Source organism: Plectrocnemia conspersa, unplaced genomic scaffold (genome assembly GCF_051122295.1).
Source record: "Plectrocnemia conspersa isolate PC_06_02 unplaced genomic scaffold, ASM5112229v1 ptg000013l, whole genome shotgun sequence".
NCBI classification, from domain to species: Eukaryota; Metazoa; Arthropoda; class Insecta; order Trichoptera; family Polycentropodidae; genus Plectrocnemia; species Plectrocnemia conspersa.
Genome location: NW_028277177.1, coordinates 13,366,153 through 13,391,431, shown reverse-complemented (window position 1 = coordinate 13,391,431; position 25,279 = coordinate 13,366,153). Strand labels below are relative to the sequence as shown.

General features: G+C 31.2%; 1 protein-coding gene across 3 annotated transcripts in view; it reads left to right on the top strand.

Annotated features, from left to right (window-relative positions):
- The window catches only part of timeout (circadian regulator timeout), a 293,936-nt gene that overhangs the window by 1,924 nt on the left and 266,733 nt on the right, over positions 1-25,279 (top strand). For all 3 annotated transcript variants that reach the window (XM_088202679.1, XM_088202680.1, XM_088202681.1), the window contains 7 exons: positions 64-320; positions 381-575; positions 644-826; positions 887-1,174; positions 1,241-1,359; positions 1,436-1,604; positions 1,678-1,758. In XM_088202679.1, coding sequence (XP_088058805.1) covers positions 64-320; positions 381-575; positions 644-826; positions 887-1,174; positions 1,241-1,359; positions 1,436-1,604; positions 1,678-1,758 — 1,292 coding nt within the window. The remainder of the gene's footprint in view (positions 1-63; positions 321-380; positions 576-643; positions 827-886; positions 1,175-1,240; positions 1,360-1,435; positions 1,605-1,677; positions 1,759-25,279) is intronic.

Genomic DNA, 25,279 nt, shown 5'->3' with positions numbered 1-25,279 from the left:
TGTTTATTCAATATCATATTTATATAATTTAAATTGTTTATTTACAATTATATTTATAATTAGGTTTTATGGGCTTTGAATCAATCTGGATTACTCGATATTATTCTGTACATGTCATCGGAAAGTGATAAACAGTATTATATGCATATTATGGAAATAATTTCGTTAGCTTTAAAAGAACAGAATCCTTCGAGTTTAGCTGACGCATCCTTACATAGGAGTGCAGAAGAAAAATTACGCGATGAACATGAATTGAAAATTATTCGAGATAACGAAGTAACGAAGAGAAAGGAAAAAACAAAGTGTTATTCTGCTAATAGGTATAAAACATATGTTTTGAATTGAAAATATGATTATATAACATTTCTTTTGTTTTATAGACATTCAAGATTTGGTGGAACATATGTTGTACAAAATATGAAATCAATTTCTGATAACGATTTGATATGTCATAAACCACTATCTTCGTTGACTAATTTGGATTTTGACATCAATAAAACCAAAGTCAAAAAACCGAAGAATAAACGGGTGGATGATTTTTCTGATGGCGAAAGAAGATCGGCCTTTGCTGTGAGGTAAATTATTATAAGTATTTATTTGTAATATTTTGATTAGATATATTTTTTAATTTACGTTCTTACAGATTGTTTCTAAAAGAGTTTTGCATTGAATTTTTGAACGGTTCTTATAATCCTATAATGCATTTTGTGAGAGACACTTTGGTCAGATCGAAGGCTCAGAAAAACGACGAGTCTTACTATATGTGGGCGATGAAGTTCTTTATGGAGTTCAACAGAAAGCATAACTTTCAAGTTAAATTTGTCAGGTAATATATTTTTGATCAATTCAATTTTTTATTACATAATTTAATTGTTTATTTTTTTAGTGAAACAATGTCAGTATCTACTTTTCATTACGTTCAACAACAAATGGAGAATTTTGTAGATAGGATTATAACAGAAAAAAAGACAGCAATTGTTTGGATTAAACGATTACATCTATCTCTCAAAGCTTATCAAGAATTATTTCATACTTTGTTAGCGATGGACAAAAGTGATGAAGATAATGTTAAGGAATCGTCAAAAGTTATAAAAAGCAACATTTTTTATGTACTTGAATACAGAGAGTTTATTTTACAATTGCTGTTAACATTCGATGAAACCAAAATGCCAAAGTATTTTTAATGTTTGAATTTTTATTATTCTTTAATAATATTTTATATGTGTAAATAATTTCACAGGTCATACCTAAAAGATTTACTTGAAACAACTTACTTATTTCTGAAGATGTTGGAAAGTTTTTGCAAAGCTAACAGCTTGGTTGTTCAGAAGAAAGTCAAATCAAAATCAAAGAAATCCAGTAAATAAATAAAATCCTAATTTTAATATATTGCTTACCATAAATATTTAATATTGATTATACTATTACATTTAAGAAAAACAAGCTCCAAAGCCCAAAAAGTCTGGCCAAGTGACAGTCGATAAAGAAGAGCAGTGGGAAGAAGTCGCTCCTCAACTTTCTGCAGTTCTTCAAAGCGACGCTGAAATCTCTACAAATATATTACCGTTTGATGCTACGTTAGAAGATGGAATTGATGAGCAAAAGTTAGTTTGAAACTTTTGATTTATTGTCATACTCAACAATTACGCTTTAAATACTCGAACTTTCTGTTTGTAGGGCTGATTGCATGAAGAAAATCCAGAAACTTTTGCTGGACTTGCGCTATGAAGATGCCATTGGACTAATACGTGCAGCAAGGTAATTACGTACTTATATTTACTTTTATAAAGAAGTATAGAGAAGTTCCTTAACCTTTTGACCGCGGATGACACCTATACTATATGTCATAAAAAAAATCCCCAGTATGCATTGGGCATCTAAAGTTGTCATGAACCTTTGAGCCTTGTAATATGTTTTTTTTGTTTATAATTTAAGGTTGAAAAATAAAAAATAATATTTAAATAGCTTATGGCATAAATATGTGCTCCCCCACATATTAGCAAAGTGTAAAATAACATTAAAAAATACCAGCCGCGTGCAAAGGGCTAATGGATTTGTTGAAAATGTGACATCAAATTTATATAAATATAATCACTTTTTAACAACTTATGTTATCTTATATGTTTGTTTTTATTTACACATAAACTATCTAAAATATTGCATTAAAATTTTTCAGTAGATTTTTAAAAAAAATATTTAAATCTATGTTTTGGTATGAGTCTGAATTTAAACTTTAAAATTTGCTATCAATTAAATAATTGTTGTTAAATGAATTTAATGAAATGTAACTTTATTATTATATTTACATATTTATAAAATATTGTCAGAAGCTTACGTTCGATTCTAAAACTTTTTTATATTTAATAGATTAAATAATTGTGTAACCAGGCGTGTAATATATCTGAATATTAAAAGCAGCGTATACCTTTTGAAATGCTATACAATCTAAAGGTAATACTTGACTTTTGCATTACTTTTTTAATGCTTTACTTTTTTGCATTACTTTTTGCATACATATTTCAAAATTGAATGTCACGTCACGATTTATAATTACGGATTAATTTGTCTGCTAATGTGTTTCTAAATTTGAAGTGTAACATTGATTTTTCACATAAGCTATTTTTCCTTATAGTCTCACAATACAAAATATAAGAATTTACTACACAGCTATTTAGTAAGTAAAATAATATTTTCATCCACCAACGATGACATTTCCATGATACATTATATGATGCAAGGAGTTGGTCAAAGTGACCAACTCCTCCCATATACTTGTTATAGTCGGCTATGGCCTGGGAATAATATACTTTCTTTCTCCCCTTTTTTATTACGTCTGTTCATGGTTGTTTTTTTTGCGACGTGCTTTGCATATTTGATGCGACGTAAACTGATTTTGCCCCTTGGTCCTACCATTTAGTAACAAATATCGATTTGCAGGTGACAAAATCTAAATCATCTAGAAGTCTTGGAAAATGGTTGCGTGTTTGATTAATTAAACCTACCACAAGCAAATATTCTTTTTGTAATTAGTTAAACCACCCTTCTTTGATTTGTCGACCCGCCTAAAAGAGGCGAACCGCAGAGTTTACCATGGAGTATAAATAATTGTCTGAGAACTTCCTCTTCATCACTTTATTTGACACAGAAACGAGTATGTACATGGAGTTCAAGGCACTCAAACTTCAAGAGACCTTCAACTTGGAACCCAACCGAGAGAAGGCCGATTCAACTTCATATTAGCAGTGAAGACTATTCCAAATAATGTTTTGAAAATTGAAGGAAACGCTGGCATAAGTGTATTATATTTGAAGAGGACTACATTGAAAGAGACTATATTTAATTATTAATACAATTAAAATTTATCGTTATTATTTGATAGCACTTCGTAGTGTTTTTAATTTCCTGAGAATTGTCATAAATCTTCAAAATTACCTATTTATTTATTTTAAAATAATATTTTAGATACGTTACGCATTAAACGCTGAGTTGCGTCATGTTTTCATTAATGTTTAGTATAAAGTAGAAGGGGAATATTGCATTATTTTTTTTATTTCTCATTTTTGGTTGAAAGTATTAAATGTATGATTATTGAATGATGAAAATTTTATGTTTTCGCATCCATTTCCCCCTAAAAGCCATGCGTAAGTCAGTCATTTTGACTTACACATTTCGCTTGCAAATTTCCCTTGGCTTTTTAATGTTTTACCACTTTTAATAATGCACGTAGTCATTTGTTGAGGGTAAAAAGTACGTCGTCGCTAAAACGAAGGGGGCTCACATTGTTTCTGATACATAATCCATTAATAATTCATCAGAGTAAGAATCAACATGGAAATAAAACAATTTCGTTTCGCGGGCAAACAACACAGTTCCGGAACAGCCAAATAATTTATTTACACTAGGGCCATAAAAATTCATGAAAAGATGGCGCGCATTCAATTCCCCGTTCGACTTGGAGGAGCGTAAAATTTTCTTGAAGAAATAAAAAAATATCATTGTGAATAATGAGCGAGTGTGTGCTCGCTCAGCGAACGACAATTCCTTCTCATCCCTTTAGGTAGCGGTAGAAAAAAATCTGCAAAGCGGCAGAAAGGAAAACAGTGAATGGCGCTGTTTAACGATTGTGGCTTTATGCTCTCTTCCTCCGCTACACCTCTGTGTTCTCACGCTCGCGGTTTTTACTTTTTTCACGCTTTCGTACGCCCCTTTATTTTCCGTCGTCGGGGCTTAAAAGTCCCTCCTTATTATTGGATTCCAAAGTGAAATTTTTATCTATGTCATAAAAAAATAACAGGGCCGGCGCTGGCTAGGTAAGCGAAGCGAAGCCGCATTGTAGCTGGCTCGAAAATGCGACGATAAATTGGGCCCTGTCTAATGGCCAAGATGAAATAATGGTTGTGGTGATAAGTGGTTATCACGATTCGAATCTGGCCATATGATTTTTGAACGGCTTCCATAAAAATAGTTTATGGTCACTCTTTAGAAATTGTTTTTTTCTTTCTATAAAACACTAGCATTATATTTTGCTCATTTCGTCTAAAAGAAAATTTAATACTAGTCTTGAAACCAGCATCCTCTAGCTAAACTACCCTTCAAAGCCAAACCCAATTTTATTATCCTGTTAAAAATTACGTTTAGGGCGTATCTTTACGTCCATAAAGTTGCTTTGTCAAAATGTCGACCACTGGAGCAATTATACTATTAATCAGATAATCAGATATAAAATAATGGAAGTCTATTAGGTATTTATAGCTACAACTAAAAATATTGTTTTTTTTACATACAGTTATAAGGTTATTTTTTTGTGTTTTTACAATGCGCGTCGACTCCAATTTAAATACCGAATATATTCGCTAGTTTTTTACAACTATTCATTATTTGAGTATTCGTCCGACTGGCAGCAAAAATAATTAATATAAAATTTTAAAGTGAATTTAAATTTTAAAACACTTTATGCTCTCTTTACTTTTATTTATTTTTTTATTACATAAAAAATATTCGTGTATAAACCTGTATTTATTATTCAAACTGTATTTTTCGATCCTTTATAACTTGACGAATATTGGAATATTTATCGTTTTTTATTTCGATATTTTAATAATTAAAAATAACGAATATTTAGGAACGCGGTCTTTATAAAATACGTCCTAATGAAACACGGAAAATTTGCTTATTCTAAACAAAACACTAATTGATAAAATAGTAAATATATATCAGGCACCGATTTATGATTTTTATTTTGCTTACAGTTTTGTTTGGAAGTGATATACAGAGCAGCTTATTAAGTGACGAGGGTGAGTGACAGATAAGGGCATGCGGTCCGCATGCGCTTATCTCTCATTCATTCACGCCACCTAACACCCGATTGAGCGAGAGGGAAAGTATCTCACCACCCGCGCCTTATACAGAGATATATAATTAATATCAAAATTATATTTGTTGTTTTATTCATATTAAGTTCTAATTATTATTGGTTGATTATGTCAACCTTTGAAAAATATTATAATATATTATTAACATTCGTTGAGGTGGTGTTATATCAAGAATGAATTGTCAAATATTTTTGCAGCTTCTCTATCTTATACGAACAATTTAAGGTCTTTTTTTATTACAGTTTTACAAAAAAATATATATATATATATATATATATATATCTCACTATCTATGTGAATAAACAATTTGATGCAATACAAACATTATTAGAATCAAATTCGAACAGTCACGTATGGATTCGAGAGCGAGCGAACGTGTTTCTAATTTATAAACGTTATTAGTTGCCTTCAAACGATCATATGCGAAGCAGGGTTTTCAATATTTGAGAATATTTTAAAGAATAAATTTAACATAATTGTTAATAATTAATATTTCCTACCTTTTATCGTTCAATTACGATCTAATTTTTGTAAATATATTCTCTTTTGGGATCAGAATTAATACTTGTAGTGGGAATAGTTTTTAGGGATTCATAAACGATCTGTAAATCAGAACCATGAGTTACATATCTCTTTAAAATACTACTTTATTCTAAAAATGTTATATTAGAGATATTAAATAATATAAAAATTTAAATAAATTTACTAAATCCTTGCTGCTTTTGCCATACGGAATTTTTTAACAAATTTTAGTCTCGACTTTGCTTTCACAAGATTTTTTAAAATAACACTTTTGTGATTTACTTTTATACAAATTGTTGCTAGACCTGCACAACATATTTCTTAGGAGCTTAACTTTTTTTATCAACCCTTATCCGAGATTTAAATGACAAATCAATATAACTCAAAGGGTTTCGCTCAGCTAATTTACTGTTTATGATATCAATTAATATTATTATTATCGAAGCTGCAAACAAATATGTTTGTCTATAATTTTACCATACTACAAAGAACATATATTAAGTAATTAATTCCGAAATCTTAGTATAACAGTTTTGAAAAATAGCCGAAATACCTGGAAAACGGTATTTGGTTACCAGCATTAAAAAACAATGCGTATGTATCGGAGATATAAATGTATAAGGCTCTATCTAGGTATCTAATTTATTTTGAAGTATATTAGACGTACTTTTATTGCTATAAAAAAACACTTCACAAGTTATATGATATTCATTTTAAAAGCATACTACGTGTTGGTTTATTCTACGTGCTTCCCCTACTATTTTTCTAAATATATTTCCCGGCTAATTAGATGTGTTAATAACAGTTATTCAGATGTAAGCGGATTAAGTTCTGATACATGATATTTATTTAAAGTAGATAACATTTGACCTATTCGAGAAGGATAAGTGTGTGGGTTGTTGATATTTGATATCTTTGAACTTTAGGCGTTTATTTAACTTACACAACTTTTAAATTAACAACCTACATCTCGTGTCTCTGTAAATTCAACCACTCGGCGACTCACTTACATAACGTTGATTAATTGTACTTTTCGACTTCTAAGAACGTAATTTGAAAATAAGTTAAATTTCAAAGAAATGTCATTGTTAGTCAAAAGCAGATTTTAATTTTGAACTTGTATAAAATTGTGTAGCGATAGTAATATTAGTTAGATGTCTATATAGAAATGACTACGAATTGAACGGAACCCGATAGATAGCTCAGTTATATAGTCCATTCAGCTTAACGAGATCAGCCGTGTAAACACAAAAACAAACTCTCAGCTCGGCAAACATAATAAAGGTATGCTATCCCATTGAATTTTACAACCGACATTGATGGCGACAGTACCATTATGGCGGCACTCTAATTAGTTAATTGTGTTAAAAGGCAATGGCTGTCTTTATGTTCGTTACTCCCCTGTACTCTTAATACGTTTGCTTATCGGCGATTATTTATTTACTTTATTACGAGTAATAGAAAAAACGTAATTTAATGTATACCACTTTTATCACAATATAATATTCTTACCTTAATCACGCTTATATTATTCTTAGACCCCTTAAAAAATACCGACATTATTCTCATCTTTTCAACTCTCCCCTATTGGATTTTCCCCTTCAACGCGGTTGAGATCTGTCAATTTTATTTAAAAAATTCAGTAGTGCGCATTGCTTTTATATAATTTGGTACTGGCAGCTGTAAATGCAGAAACATATAATATTTATATAAGATGTACCGATATAAAATGGAATTGACCCAATGATAATAACTTCATGTAACACGAAATATTGAAATTTATACACAGTAACGTTCTATATATTTTTTAAATATGTATCAAAGCATCAAAGGTGTATACAGATAATGCTTTCTATTCAGCGGCTACATTTTTGATAGATTCCACATCCTGAAATTGTTTTCCTTTATCACTCGAATGAGAAAATAGTTTGCTGGTATCAAGTCAGGTGAATAGGGCGGATTATTGATCTCGACACCGAAGTGTTTCGTGAGAAATGTTTTCAGTGCTGGATGGGTAGTAAACACAACTATAATTAACCAAGGTTTTCTACGGAATTATTTACGAGTTCTAGCATTATCTTGAAAATTATCCCGTATAAGTTTGATATAATTCGAACACTCGTTATCACTACACAGTCTCTTTTATAAAGAACAGCTGTTCGATCCATTGATGAAACTGTGTGTATAAAATATATTTTTTTACTTTTTTTTACATATATAAAATTCTCTATGAGCTAAAGTAACTTATTCGATAACGATATTCATCTGTAAGATTAGGAAAATCTTGAAAAATCTAGTCTATGTCGATCAATCGCAATTATAATTATATAATAATCGCTAACTAAAATATCCCAGACACTTTTCATAGTAAATGAAATACAGAAAATTTATTTTGAAAATACATTAGTTTGCAAAAAATGATCATATTTACGTCTAGCGGATCTAAGAAATGGCGTAGTTGATATAAAACTCTTGAGTAAATAGCACTGTGTAGCTCACAATGAATATTTAGGAATAGATGACTCCTTATACACTTTTTCGGACAATATATACAATATTCAGCATGTCATCTATTAAAGCTTAAAAACTGAAATTTTAGCTATTGATGTGATGAATGAAGTAAGATGGTTATCTAGGTACTTCGCATTGGATGCTCTGATAATAAATCATGTCGCATAAAATACTGTAAATAACAAGTAGAATAATTTAATGATACAATAAATACATTTTATTGTTTAGTAATCCTTTGGGGTGTGACTTTGCAGCCAGTAAGACGCAGCTGTAAACTAGTGAGAATAATATTAAATTATATTACATGGATTGCGAGTTACTATAATGGGCGAGATGTTTTCTCCGAACAGTGGCGGAGAAGCTGGCGGAGGGTTGATGTCAGTGGAAGATCCTTAGTGTTCCGACAGTATAGCGGAGGTTGATTCCCCTCTCTGCTGCGGTGCTCGTATGGTGGAGTCCCTCTCAGGATGTAAGCATCCATGAGCGTATGTTTCTGCAAAGCTTGCTGACCAATCGCAATCATGCAGCGATCATCCAGCCAATCGTTGCACTCGCTTCTTAGAACAACGAAATATATATACGCCTTAGAAAGTGACATTTGCTTGATGGCCATCTCTGAAGTAGTATTATGGCCTTACGGTGCTTTTTGTTTTCCGGTGATATATTGTTTCCCGTGACCGTTTCGCAATAAAGAAATATTCTGTCAATGCACCGGAGAGTTTGTGTTATTTATGTGACCTTTTTTTTAGTCGTAACGAGGGCTCTTGTGTGGTCATCCTTTACACTATATTGTCTTGTTTCTCTCAATTGTTGCCGAATGATAATTTTTTGGTCATAATCATTAATGCGAGTTTTACGAATAAGACCCCCCCACAAAATATTAGTTGAAATATCTCGAAAATCCACAATATCTAGTGGTATGTATGATATTACATAATTTATTTGAAGAATTAACAATTTTAAATAAAAAAATACAAAAGAGTGTTTTGACGAATTTGGAACTGTATCAATTAGCAAATGGCAAAATCAATAAAATATTTCGATGGCGTAGTTTGCTGGGTGCAGAGATTTAGAATATTTTAAATTCCAATAATAATAATAATATATACACTTCTGGAATTCTTGAATTTATGAAATAGTTATGCTATCACTTAATTGCAAGGTTTCTAGTAAACTACATGGCAGATTGGAATGTTTTAGAACTTCATGTCATGAAAAAAAAATTAAATATAGAGCACAGAAAAGACAGTATAAAAAAATATGTTTTAAATATGAGTATCTAATTAGAAATAACGATGAACAGTATTAAAATAAAATGTTGGAACAATATACAGATTTTAAGTTTTTAGTTAATGAAATATATAAAACTGGTTGTATAGAAAATATTTAATGACATACTTATGTTTATATATAATATCCGCGCAGAGACCCTCTTGTCTTAGAGGGTAAGCACAAAGTTACAGTAGCTGATGCTAGATAAACTATGTCACGTCACGCGGACCGCAATGGAAACGGCAGTGTGCAAACATAGTAAAAAATCGCTTCCATTTGTATCTTTACTTTCCGAATATCCCTCGTACACAGTATATACATATATAACATACAAAACATGATTTTTTACCGTCAAACGTGGAAATCGGTGTTAATTGAATTTCACACAATGAACATGTCTAAAACTGTTGGCGAATTTTTTAAAGTATTCGAAAAATTTCAACCAAAACCGTGTCGGAATGGGCGACAGTTGAAAATTTAATTTGAAATACAGTTCAAAAATGCCACACACATACTCACGCGAGGGCTTGCCAGTTACACAAAAGACAAAATGGTCATTGCACAGTTAGTTATGGCAGCGCTTTTTGCTGTGTTGGCGGCAATGGGCAAAATTTTAATTGAGATACAAAGTTTGCGACTCGACTGACTGCAGCGCCCGTGGCCGCGCCGCGCCCGCTTCGTGCAGGATTTATTAATGTCAGCTAACAGGCTAATCTGACATTCTGACTGCAAAAAATCGTGCAATTGTTTCCAAGTGAAACATATGCCGGACCGTATAAATACAAGTCTTGCCCTTTACATAAAAAAATCCATTACGTATGGTCCAAAGTATGACTTTATGAGGTGTCTCACTACTATTCATAAGTATACAATTGAAAAATTATATATAAATTATAACACGTGTTTTAGTCTCCTCCATCTCAGCTACGCTCTACGCAGCACCAGTTGGTGATGCTTGAATTTCTTTGAACTCATTTCAACTAACTCTTTCATTTAGGCTATATAAAGTTAACCGCTTTGCAGGCTTCGATTCGTCCATGCGAGATAGATGTCTAGCTCACATGAAGCGTACTTTTATATATAGTTTTTTATATTTTTTATATTTTTAAGATGATTTGGCCCCCGAAATGATTACAAAATAAACAATGGCCCGCGAACTATGAGAGGTTGGACAGCGCTGAATTATATTAATATACATTTTTACCCGTATAAATTAAAGAGTAAAATTGTTACCGTCTAAAGCTCTAATTAATCATCTGAATCATGGTGTTGTGCTTTTTCGAAATGACCTGTTTTTTTGTTGAATCTTGCTTTTTTAAAGTCATTGTTCAATTCACCTCGAATGACTAGATCTATGAATGGATTTTTTTCCACCAATATTACATGCAAAAGTCAACAAAACTCGTACTATGTATTCTATTCTGTGAATATTGAAAACTATTTTCATCACGTATGTACATACATACACGTTCGATACACAAAAGTGATATTGGCACCGCGAGCAATAATCCACAAAAAATAGCTTTTTTCCGGGGGAAATATTTTTGATATCTCTCAATCCTAGGGGTGGCGGCGATGAAAATCTCGCGTACGTCGACAACTTTCGTCCCCGTTTATTATTATTCACGTGCCGTTTCCTTTTTAAATGGCTACTTTAGAATGTATGCGCGCCGGACTGTCATCCGGAGCGAGTTTCATAAATTTGCATAGTGAGTCGCCCGCGCGCGTCAGGGGACGACAACCTGATTTGCATACCAATTGGCGTTGCAATGACGGCTCTCCTGACCAAACACGGCGGGGTTGTGTCGACGTAAAACTGCCACCCCTGCTGCACCGTGCATTCGCCACCCCTGACCAGTGGCGTAGATAAAAAAATAGACCCTTAAGCAAAGATTCCCAAAATAAGCATATTACTATACAGTGTGATGTACTGCAATAATTAACGTGAGATCTGTGATGTTCTTTGCCAAATATGATGACATGTTCTTCCAATAAAAAAAAAACAAATGAGAAAAAAATTGAGAATATCGTGATTAACGGTGCTTAAAAATGGGAAATTATGGAGTTTCGTTATTACACAACAAAAGAGTTTCCGGTGAACTTTAGATCGCCAACCAGAGAGCAGAATGCGCAGTATCTCACCACTCGCCCGCCAACATCCTCAAATAAGAGTCAAACACATCGTCTTCCGTTCGACTGCATGTCAATGTCATGCCATCGATGCCTTTTATTGAGATGGCGGCTCTACAAGCTGCCTCCACAAAATGATGCATTCACCAGAGAGCCTACCATGAATCTGCGCCGCTCTGTCCATCAGATGGTATATTATTGTAATAAAAGCTAATCCGAACTTTTTCTTAAGAAAACCCGCAAATTTAAATTTGCCTTTTGCAGCAGTCGATTCTGTTTATATAATTTTCGATGATTTTTTCGTACATTTCGGGCGGTATCTTGGCTATAACTTGGTAAATGTTGGTTTTTACGTGCTTCAACGTTTCGGGTTTGTCGGCGTAGACACGACTCTTATCGTAACCCTACAAAAAATCCAACGGCGTTAAATCGCATGATCTTGACCAGTTGACGTCACCAAAACTTGAAATAATGCGACCTGAAAACTTTTCACTTAAATCATCCAACGTTGCACCATATGTATGGCAAGTTGCGCCGTCTTGTTGAACCACATATCTTCCACATCAATATCTTGCCAAAAATAATCGGTTATCATGCGCCTACAGCGCTTATCATTATCTGCTACAGTCTGACCTTTATATTTTTAAGAAAAGTAAGGCCCAATGACTCCGCCTGACCACAATGCGCACCAAAAAGTCACTTTTTGCTCTTGTGATGTTCTTTCTTTTTTTTCCTCGTCTCATATGCGGCAATTTTGCTTATTAACATAACCAGAGTGGTGGAAATGTACTTCATCAGACAATAAAATAAAATTCTGGGCTAGAATTAAATGGACCCTAGTGTTTTTCAATTTATATTGTGACTGGGAGTACATAATTATTATTAAAATATTATTCTGATCGATAATCACAGATAAGGTTTTTACAGATTTTCCTTATCTCGCGGATGTACAATATAATAATATGCAATATAATAAGTAAAGGAAAATACATCTGTTCGCAGAAGGTGAAAGATAAAAATACATAATGAATAAATTAAAGAATAAGATTATTGATTATCAATGGCTGTTTGATAATAGTAATAAATTTGTTGTAAATATTTTTGATAGTATACAATATTTTTTAGATTGCTGTAATTATTTTATAAAAAAATGTTAAAAAATCCTGTCTAGACTGATAAATTTATTGTATTAAATTATATTACGAAAAAAGCAATTTATTATATATTGCCTCATTTTAACCATTGCGATATTACATAAGCTTAAAGAAGCATTTAAAACAATAAATTAAATAAGTTGCGGAATAGTATGGTATTAATATAAATAGATTCACTAATTGAATAAGTATGATTAAACGATTAGATATTAAAATGAACGCTTTTATATAATATATTTTTATATATGAAAATAATATGTTGCAGGTGTATTTTAATGAAGTACTTTATCTTAAAATGTTTGATACGTAGTGCCTGAAAATTAAGATTATTTAATAATCATGAAGATTTATATAAAAGTATCTCTAGAATAACCAATAGAAGTAACGATTTATCGAGGTTTTTATTGGATTAAAGAAACACATTTGCGTTATAAAACCCAGATTTTTATATTTATATATTATTTTTGATATAGTTTAAATTTATACATTTCATAAAAAATTCAATGTGTGATAAAAAAACAAAGAAAATATTTTTTTCACTAAGTATTTATTTATTCTTTAGTATTCATGTACTCTTTTAAGCAGTTCCTATTATATAAAAATACACTTATTTTATAAAAACCTTATAAAAATACACATATTATATAAAAATACGTATTTCTTCTAATCTTTAAAATATTGTAGATTGTTTTATTTGGTGCAGCGATTTTGCCTTTACCTCCTCGTTCGCAAAACTTTGTCCTATATATATCCTTTTTATCCGAAAGAACAGGTAAATGTCACAGAGAAATATATTTGCTGGCTTCGGCATCACGACGGTGTCGTTTTTGACCAAAACTTAATAGTAAAATTTGATTCCGTGCGTTATCGTGGTGCAAGATCCAAGAATAGGTTTCCAAAAATTCTATATTAAAATTTCCTCACGCCTAAAGAACGGACACTCATATTTTTTTTTTGTACTTAATCATAAATCTTATTTAGATCAAATCGTTTTTAATGAAAATGTATTGAAAGCATTTGTGCTTTCATCCAAAGCAATCGAAAATAGTTTCAATTTAAACTTGTTTTGACGTTATCCGCTATTATTTCGATCCGTCAAACAAAATATTCACGCACACCTTGAAGACTTTTTTACTTTCGAAACACATTAAACTTGTTACATAATGCAGACATTATTTTATAAATTCAGCTTAACCAAATGTCTTGTTCGCTAGCTACTCCACTTAGTGAAATATGCGTGATAGTATGTTTAGCTGGGTAATTCAAAAAACTTATTTTACACAACGTCTTAGCTGGTTACAACATTCAATGGAATATACCGTGATGGTTTTATCGCTAGGCCCCGAGCCATGATTCATAAAATCTTAGAAAAAGATTAACTCTTTTATAGTATTTTCAAGTGTCCTGTAAGATTCAGGTTGTCATAAAACTCACATGATATTTAACATCGCTTTTTAACTATGAGGTTCACCACCCATATTAGTTTAGCGCAAAGTTTTTTTTTACACATGATGCTCGCTTACTACCTCACATGCGGAGAAATGCCTTGATAGTATGTATGTGTGGATGGATATTTTGATATTTTGCCCCGCGACTCGGAGGAAGAATGGCAATCCGATCTTAAACAAGAAAAGATTGTCCGTGCTTGGTCTAGATCCTTATGCTTGCACTACACTCTCTGGAAGTTGTCCGAACCGAAGTTCAACTAAAGTCGGCCAAGGTCGCCGACTTCCGAGTAGCGGCCACACTGCCACAAATTTCATATGCCGTCTGGACGGCGGGCGTGAATGACGTACGCACGGCGGCTGCTATCATGTACAGCTGGCATATTTGCGCGCGATCGAAAAATGTTCCAAATAATCGCAATTTTTAAATTGTCATATTAATAAAATTACGCTACTGATAATTATAAAAGTTTGTGTGGGCACTCACCAATACAATATCAGTGTCAACTTTTCGGTCATAAATATTCAATTTATGCAAAATCTTTGTCAGCTTTTGCAAAATGCCATAAGGCATAAAAATAATACTTCAGAATACGAACACCACATCGGTGAATATCCTAGAATTTGTCGCCATCGATTCTAAATAAGAATTCGTTATGGTGTGACATTTATATAAACCGATATAGGAAAATACATAAGGATATTCGAAACGATTTTTTTAACAAAATCAAGTACATACCACTAATTATTTAATTTTATATGAAAAAAATATAATAACGATATCTGTTAGAAGAATATACTATCCAAAATAAAATTAATCCCTTTTGATGCCCCAAAATATTCAAAGATATCAGTAAGAGTCTGTTGAAGTCCCCGATAAGCATGTGGTATTATAAATTGACCACGTGACCACGATGCAGCGCTTGACGTGCGTATTAATCATAAGATGCCTACGCGCATACTGAAATTGAACCGAGCTACTCGTTCTATCTCAGTTTGCGAAAAACCATATCATTATCTCTCTCACTCTCGTCACTTAACACGCGAGAAAGCGAAAGGAGAAGTATCTCACCGCTCGCGCTCGAAAGAGCAGCTCCGACTTCGGTACGTTTGCCGACAATGTTCGGAAGCGCTCGAAGCTGGCCAAGTCGACTGAATTACCCCCACTTTACCTTTCGTTCGCGGTAACCTCGGACAACTTCCGAGAGATTTTAGACCGAACTCGACCGAAGTAACCCACTATATTCTCCGTCCTTGGCCAACCTTGGCCAACTTCCAGAGAATGTAGTGCAGGCATTACGTTTATGCTACGTTATCGATTGATGAATACTGTATGTTTCTTCCAGGCGTTAATACCGTCGTCGTTGTCGGTTAAGAAATATTTTTAAAACGCCAATAAACTCACGCTTTAAATTCACAAACGCTAATCCAACAAATAAATAATTTAAAAACTGCCTAGTAACATCTTATGGTAAAAATATATCATATCGCGTTTTTTCAACAATGTAATAAAACAATATTTAACTAATTGTTAAAGAATATGAACAACATATAGTTTATTAAAATTAAAATGTTTTATATTTATTATCTTTATAATTAGTTTATTGCTTTAAATTATGAAAAAAATCTAAGTCAAAATTATGTAACTCTTCAGCTGTATGTTAATGTATTTAACGCTAGCTTTCTATTTTATACAATTTCCTTATTTACTTACAGGAGGTTAATGGAGGGTTTAACTTGTTAGTGTTGCTAACAAGTTATACTAGATTAATTAATTTTTATTTTTCTTTGAGATATATTTGACCATAATAAACCCTTTAAATCCACAAGTGTAAATTATTTAGGTACGATATATCTGTATTGACAATAATATTTATATATTAGGTTATAATATTATAAAGTACAAACATTGCCGTGTGAGCTTAGTATCTCAAAAAAAATGTTTCTTGAAGATAATATTTTGTGATATTTATAAAAATATTTCTGAACTTCACTGCCCCCAGGCCCCAAGGGCGTCGCAGCAACGCCACTGCCCCCGACGCCGAAGGGATGCAGCGGCAGCGGTAGCGCCGACGGTTCAATTATAGTTTTTTTCTTTATTTTCTTTTATTATTTTAGCTTTCGCCGCCGGTAGTGGCTCTAGCTCATTATGAATTTATAACCCGTCGGAACGGTGAAGGTTATATTTTTTATTTTGCAAAATTATGCATAGATTGGCGATATTTTTAACGATATTATTTTTAGTTATAAGGATGCTGTTTTAGAATTTTTTTAGCAAATGCTTTTTTATATTTTAAATAAAAAAAAACGTATATGAATATAACGCTGAGAAGAGCGTAATTCTTATCTTTTAATTAAAACTATTTAAGAACTGAATAGATTAGTTCATGTTTATGTATATGGAACTAATAAATTATCCATAACTTGAATCAAAAATATAAATATGTCTATCTTGCAAATAGAATTACATATTTCCATACTGATTTTTTTTCAATCATACTATGAATTTTGTATTTAACGAATAAATTCTTCAAGACATTAAAACACAAATATTACTCTGAGCTAAAAAAGTTGTTAATTTGAATACAATACAAAATTTTAATTGTAAATTATTCAGTTACTTATGAGTTAAGAAATCGTCACAGTTGCTTTGGGGTTGCTAATTATTATCTTCTTTTTGACGTATGTGCTACTAGGTGATACACAATTTCACAATTATTTGATCACGAGATCTGTTGTGTAAATACTGTAAGTAGCATAACTTTTGCTCTCATTTATCGTTTGCTAGAAACGATCGTTAGAATTACATCTAAATTATAATAAATTGTGCAGGTAGTTAATACTCTTACTAATTTACTTTTTTTAGTCCTATATCAGTTCCTGTATTATACCTGTGCACCTGTTGCACCTACCGAGATACGGCACTGCATTTGTGAGCTACTTTTGGTCAATAAATAATTGTTATTTTCGTTTGGCTCACCCTTGCATATAAAATCGTTAACTTGCTCCAATAGGCACCGGTGTAAAACGCTTTCATCAAACGTCTGTTAAATAATCCAGAAAGCTTAATTTCGCAAATTGTATTTCAACTTTGCCGTGAAGTGTGTTTAAATTTACGTCTAGAATCCTAAGCAAACATATTATGCAGAGCGCTTCCGATGAAAACTATATACATATCTACACACACAGAGACGTAACGTTTTCCAGGTGAACGGCTCGTGTGTTCTTAATGTCCTATGCAAACACACTTTACGTGTGCCTGTGTGCGTGTATATTTGCATGAATCACGAGACCCAAGTTGGTCATATTTGCAGCCGCCGGACCAAGTTTTATCTCGCAAGATAAGCCAGGCTTTCATATTCGAATCCAGCGAAATATTACGAAATAATCTCCGACGGTCGTGTTATTATGAGTCACTTTTTGTGTGTTTTCTTCGGCTTGCAGCGTTTTAGATTAAATTTTATAATCTGGCCCTGTTCTTTCCTTTTTTTGACAACTTGATTAACTTGTTGTAATATATAGAACGCAGCTTGAATAATGTTTTTTAATACACATAGTTACATGTTATATTTTGCGATGGTGTAAATTGCTTTTAATTTTTTTTATGATTTTAATAAGTCAAAAATTTAAACAGAAAATTATTAGGTAATTAAAATGACAGTAATGTTTTATAAAACATTTCTATATTATGGTCTGATGTGCATTTATTATAAAAATAAAAAGTAATGTTAAGTGCTATAAAGTCTTTTCCAGAGCAAGTTCGGTAGTTATCCAAACTTGCATTATAAGATTCAACATAAATTTCTACTTTTACCCATTTATTGGATAATAAAAATGTGCTACGATTTTTCTAGTTTTTAAATGGAAATCGAATCAATTTTTCTTAGAGTGTAAGTATTCTAATATTAACAGCTTACCGCTCGGGGATATTTTACCGAACTTTGCAAAAAATTATATTTTTAGAAAATTTCCTATAACTTGTAAACCAATTAAAATATTTTATTGAAATTTAATATGTAGCTTCCTTATGATTTTTCGCATAAATATATTGAGACATACCTTTTAAAAATTGATCCATTACAGTATATGACGCACCCCGAATTCGGGAATTATACACAGATAAAAAAATGCATTTTATAATCGAAGGAATGCAGTATATTTAGTCTCTTTTGAACTAACTAAATAGCTCTTATCTGATTGTGATTTTTATTTAAAAAATATAAAATTAAGGCTCCCACAGATGAAACATGGCAGAAAAGGTAAAACGCTTATTTTAGATTCACAGATTTCAGAATGATATCTACTTTTCATAATAGCCAGATGATAGACACGGGATAAAAACATAACGACTGACCTTACAATATATAAGCCTCCATGTATAATAAATATATGCCGTTTATCGTGCCGATCAATACCTAATATCATATTTTGAAAAACAATTGAATAGATTTTTGTTTTGTTTTTTCATTTATTTCAATGCGTATTGTTTTATTCGTTCAGTAACTATCAAAATTCGAATCGTAACAGTAAAATTAAATTCAAAGATTTTCTATTGAGTAAGGATGGATGCAGAATTCAGTGAAATCTATCGATTCTGAAGATATTTCACCTGTGCCAGTGCTGTCGATCCAACGGAAAGGCTTTCGGATAAGCTGAAAAGCTATCCGCCAATATAAATAAAAAGTAGGGAGTAATATGTGAGTAAAAAGTGCTTGTTCTGCACATGGAATAAGAAAAGATACGGTATACATGTGCAGAAGTTGTGAAATTGCTCTTCATATTGACGAATGTTTTTATACGTTTAAAAAATATTAAATTAGATAAAAACAAGTGTAAATAATAAAAATAAATATAAATAGTGATATAGTGTGGTTCATAAGTGTAGTGATAAAAATAAATGTGTCTGTGATAGTTGTAAGCAGTAAAAGGACGCCGAAAGATTTGGTGAGTGAAAATTATATTATATTATAAAGGGATATTTTTTATAAATCGTTTATACAACAATTTATAAAAGCATTTTAACATGCATATTATTAAATTATAAATAATTGATTTGTAACCATTACAACGATTTTCAATTTACATAAAATATTAGGAATGAAAAATACATATTTATTCATTCATGATTTTATTCCTCAGAGATTCTGTTATATGCAATAATATTTTTTTTTAAATTATTTCACAATAAACCAATACGGCATTAATTTATCTAAATTGTAGCTTTTTTCTCTTGGTTTCTTAATCTGTGAATTATTGCGGTTTTCCAAATGGTGAGGAAATTTCAAAATAACAAACACCCGGTAAAAATGTTCATAATTTATCTACATATACCGTAACGATTTTACTTTTTAATTTTGCAATAACATACACAATTTTAGGTTGAAAAACTTAATTGCTGTACTATCAATCGGGATGTTTTGATTTCTTTTAATTGGATTAGTTTAATGTTTACCAAGCCCAGTGTTCGGCAAACTTATTAGCCAAAGAGCCAAATATGTACATTACAACGATTAAAAAAAAAATGAGAGCCAAATTTATTTATTAATTTAGCAAACCTTTATTATAATTTTCCAAATCAACACAAAGACGTTCAAATTTAGAGCTCCATATTTTCTTGTTTTTTAAATCCGGCGCGTAAATGCCGGTGGACATTTGTGCCAGAGCCGCACTTAAGGGGCCAAAGAGCCGCATGCGGCTCCGGAGCCGCACTTTGCCGACCTCTGACCTAGCCAGGCAGGTTGATTCTCAAATTTATTTCTGTTCAAGAAATGTAACATAAAATATTATTTTTTTATATAAAATAAATAATTATGGTTCATACATTTAATAAAAAAAATTCACGCGCCCCAAAAAGGCAACGTCTCATTGCATTGCGTCGCAATGAGATAGGACGATTTTTTTTACAAAAAATTGAAGTAAAATATAATTTATTTTTAATTTGATAGTACGTAGTAATATGTAGTATAATACCATCTCTGATTATCATATAGAGGCAAACTTGATGGTATCTCAGTATTTTTTTAATAAAAGAAAACGCAAGATACAGAACTTAATTCAGTTCACGGCCACTTAACAATGTTCTTTCAAGACTCGTATACGAGTCCTTGGGCGTTAAGCTGCTAAAAATAATATGATAACAGAATGTTTATTGCAGCGCGACATTTTTAAAATAAGCTACTGTTATAAATGTACATAAATGTAATAAATATGGGTAGACTTTTTAATAGTTGCTTGATATTTTTTTAATGAACTGAAAACAAGCTTATTTCCTCTCATCCTATATAAAGCGCTATTACAATCCCTTATTATCTAGGCGCGTACGGTGAGATACATTTCCTTTCGCTCGCTCGCAGTGAGTGAGAATAAGTGGGCGTGCGGAACGCATGTAACGCACGCCCTTATCTCTCACTCTCTCTCGTCACTTAACACGCAAACGAGCGAAAGGGAATGTATCTCACCGTACGCGCCTGTATTATGCTTTATATTAACATAGTTTGCTTTATATTATTAGTATTAAAAAAACGGTATAAGTATATCTAGTGTTCCTTTTCGAGAAAAATGCCAAAAAATACTTAAAATCTCATTTCGCGAAAAAATTCTTGATATCTCGATAATTTTCATAGAGCCTTTATTTCTTTAAAAAAAAATTATACAAATATTTTTGAATGTCTTACAACCATTGCATTTTTTTATTCCGCTAAATATGAAAGGGGTCCTTAAAAGCTCTTAATAGAGATCAGAAGTATTTGTATGACAATATTTTTACGATTTTCTCAACTACTTTAATCGGCCTTCAGCTGTTATTGACAATTGGTTTCGTAATCTAAGAACTACAATACATACATTAATAATCAGATAAAAAGAAACCGCTCCTCGTGGGAATAGGCGGATTGCAAAATTCAAGGTTTTTTTATCTTTATCTTATTCGAAAAATAAAAAATGTGAAGTAGCAACAGCTGTTATTGAGAATTGTCTCAACGATTTAGGTACAAGACGGGAGTCCGTAATTCCTTTCTAGCTCGATGCTCCGTAATCAATCTAAGTAGATCAATTCGTTCTTGTCCTTCAATTACTCGAGTCTATTATAACAAATTATCACCCTATTGAAATTGTTTCTCTTCAACGATCATCCATTTCTTTAATCATCAATAATATAATAATATTTACAATAATATACTGTATTATTATAATCACACTATATACATATAACATATATTTTTTTATGTATTAATATTTCTCAAGAAAATGAGTTCTCGAAAAAAAAAAACATTGTATAACCAAAATGTTTGATACATATTTGAACCAATAAAACTCCTAACTTTTAAATTAAAAATAATCGATTACACAATAATTGATTTATTTTCTTCGTTAAATGATATTTTATGATGTAATGTATTTTATTTCCAGTCGAGCAGCAATCGCTCAAAGCTGTAAAATGGAATTTCTCGAAAAATGTCAATAACAAGCGTACTGTATATGACATAAAAATATTCGCATTACACGAAACACAATTCCTCCAGCCGTTCCCGCTAGTTTCGCCAAAAGCTTTGGAATAGTTAAAGTATGGCTTTTAATTAAACCGCGCGCAACTATACAACGAAACGTTTATTTCTCCCATTAGCAAACCATATTATCGGCGAATGGCGTTTCTCGCTCTAACTCTTAACTTAATGAGCACTTGGCGCATAAGTTTTCTTGTTGGTCACACAAGGCGGTTAAATTCTTATTATTTAACCATAATCTACGCATAATTAGATATATACAAAAGAATCAAATAAGCTTTGAATATCAAAAAAATATTGCGCCACATCTCTGTCTCTCTCTCGAAGCAAATTTTTTGCTCTCACCTTCCGCCAAATGAATATTATCCGAATCGGAAGCGGAAATCGCCGCGGACGATTCGTACCGTAGATTGCCGGCGATATCCGTAAAGATTTTCCATAAAATCTAACGTTTCCGGGCCTTTTGGCTGATGTATGGAAATGGCGGTTTTCTGGCCCCAGAATAAATATGGAAAATCGTTAATTATGTATTTTGCTCCGGACTGAACCCAAAATTCTGGTCTTGTCGCCGTTTTACGGCGTTATAAATTCAATCGATGCTAACTTTATGTATCCGTATTACGTAAATTTCAATTACATATTTGGCTGTGTAGGTTAATTTTTGATCCGGGCTAACTGACGGGAAAACGCTGCCTTACTTAATGAGCGACCTAATTAATCATTGAAGAAGGAAGTTTAATGATCCGTTACTAACTTGGATATGCTTCAAAATTACATTAATAAAGAATATCGACTCTGGTTAAGGATGTCTTAAAGTTATATATAATATTATATATAGTAAGCATTTTAAAGTTTCATTACTCAAAAGCTATATATTTTTAATATGTATATCTGATTTACATAAAAGCGTATAATATTTAATAACAAATTGTGAGAGAGATAATTCTATTTTCCATTTATATTTAAAGATTTGCTCTATTTATAATCGTTTATATATACGTTTTGGATAAACAATTGTGGGTGTAATTGTTGACCTTTCAGTAACCCAATATGTATCTTACTTATTAAGATTATTTTTTTAACATCTCTTATAATTACTAATTCTAAATATTACAGTAATTGCTTATCAATTTTTATTCAAAAAAGAAAGTTTATTTCCTAATAAATATCGTGTATTAATAACTTACCTCTAATAATATTATATAAAATTATTTAAAGAACGCTTCTTAGCCAGAATAGTGGTGTTTGCTTCTGCTTTGCAGAGAGGCAAATTAAATATATAGCAAAGGCTTCTGCGTACTGCCGCTCGTCGTCGTTTTAGTTTTTTAACAGAATATTATTATTATATATCTACGTGATTGTATCAAAGGCAGAGATTTAACTAAATATTAAACCAAGTAAATTCAAAAACACAGATTGAATAAATAAACAAAATAAAGGTTGTCTCTTACCACGACATCGTGCATTCACGAATGGCGATGATATCTCAACAAAAATTAAAAAAAAGGTTTAAAATGTAAGATTTTTGACCAAAGATTGGCCAATAAGAATTATATTAATATTTTTTCTACGTACGTGTTTTGATTAGGAATTTCTGTTTCTTGCTGTTTTACATTAATTAAGAATTCACATATTTACCCTTGTTTTTTATTAAAATTTTCGAAAAAATATGATAAATAAAAAATATGTTATATAGTATGTAATTATAAAATACAGTATATTATTGTATATATCTTTATAAATGTTTTGCAATATTTTTTTTCAATATTATGCATGTTAACTATATTATTCATAGTAATTAAAACATAAAAAAAATTAAATTATGGTAAAACATTTATCATTTATTAAATCATATTAGTTACTACATTATCACATATTATTCTCAAAATACATTTAAAAAAAGCACATGCCATCTTAAGTGGAATAATGGAAAAAAATAACTCTGGAGAGCCCCATATATTTTTACAATCTGCTGATTGCAAAAATGTTCAGCGATTCCTTCTTATCTGATTATTAATGTAAATATTTTTTCCTTTCTAATTGACCTCTATTGTAAGCATATTTTTAAACATCTGGCAAGGACCTACTAAATCTTATGCAGCGGTTGTAAAATATTTTTTTTTTAATAAAAATATGCTTATTTTAGAGAAATCAGCAAATTTTTCGAGATGTGAGTTCTCGATTTACCTTTTTTCTCGACTAATTGTCGAAAAAAAACACTATTTTTACAATGATTAGTCTAAAAATAAATAATAGTATATCTATTATAGTACAGTCAAACACAAAAAAGATAATGCTATGTGCTTATTAAAATATATCTTGGATTGTTGATTACGAGTTTCTACAAGCCAGCTAAACATATTTTTAGGATATTATTGTAAATGATTGACGAAATTAATATATAAATTCACATAAAAACAGAAAAAAGGTTCAATATTTTTTAAAGGTTCAGTATTTTTGGTATTAGTCAATTCGTGATTTATTAATTTAAAGTGAAGTTCATGTGTGTAATATAAAATGTACATTGTGAGTGGGTGATTTTTATTTTTTTATACGTTAATTTTAAACGTATATAAATATACATATGCTCAAGTGTATTTTATTTAGTAACTGTCTCTTAAGAAATAAAATTCGTTTAAAGTACATAATTACATATTTACGAAATCCGAATGAGTTTTCAGAATACGACAACGAATGAAGGTAAAATATTCCGACGTTCCGTTTTATTTATCTTCTTTGAGAATCACAAAAGTCGAGTGCCTCGATTGTCTCTAAAGTTTTCCTATTTCGGACAAATTTATTACGTATGTGACGGTGTCGTGACTCTGTAATAAGTTAGTTATAATTTCATAAAAAAAATCGAAAAAGAGCATTGAATAGCTGCTTCGGAGATATAAGGTGACTTATTAAATATTTTTGTTAGATTTGTGTAATATATGCGTGACTCACCTGCGAACTGGAACGGAGTGTTATTCAGTTCAGCGCCCTTCGTGGAATTCATCAAGTTGAGACTCTTTACTAGTAACTTGTTATTTTAAAATAAACACAAAATAACTGAAACTGTTTTAGAGTCAATTTGTTAATGTTAATATTGCCTCTTATGATATTTGAAGATAATTTATTTACCAAACATTTTGCTTTATAAATGCTTCAGGATAAGGCATTGTATAGTACATTTCACTAGAAATATTTATTATTTCTATTACGATTACTTTCGAAAATCTCATTATTTTGCTATTAATAATTTGTATTATTCTATAATTTTAGCTTAAATATAAATATTATATTAAATACACTTGATGTATATATTATTTTTCACTTAAAATTATATATTAATATTTAGTTTTGTATCTATAAATAAGTGTTGTATT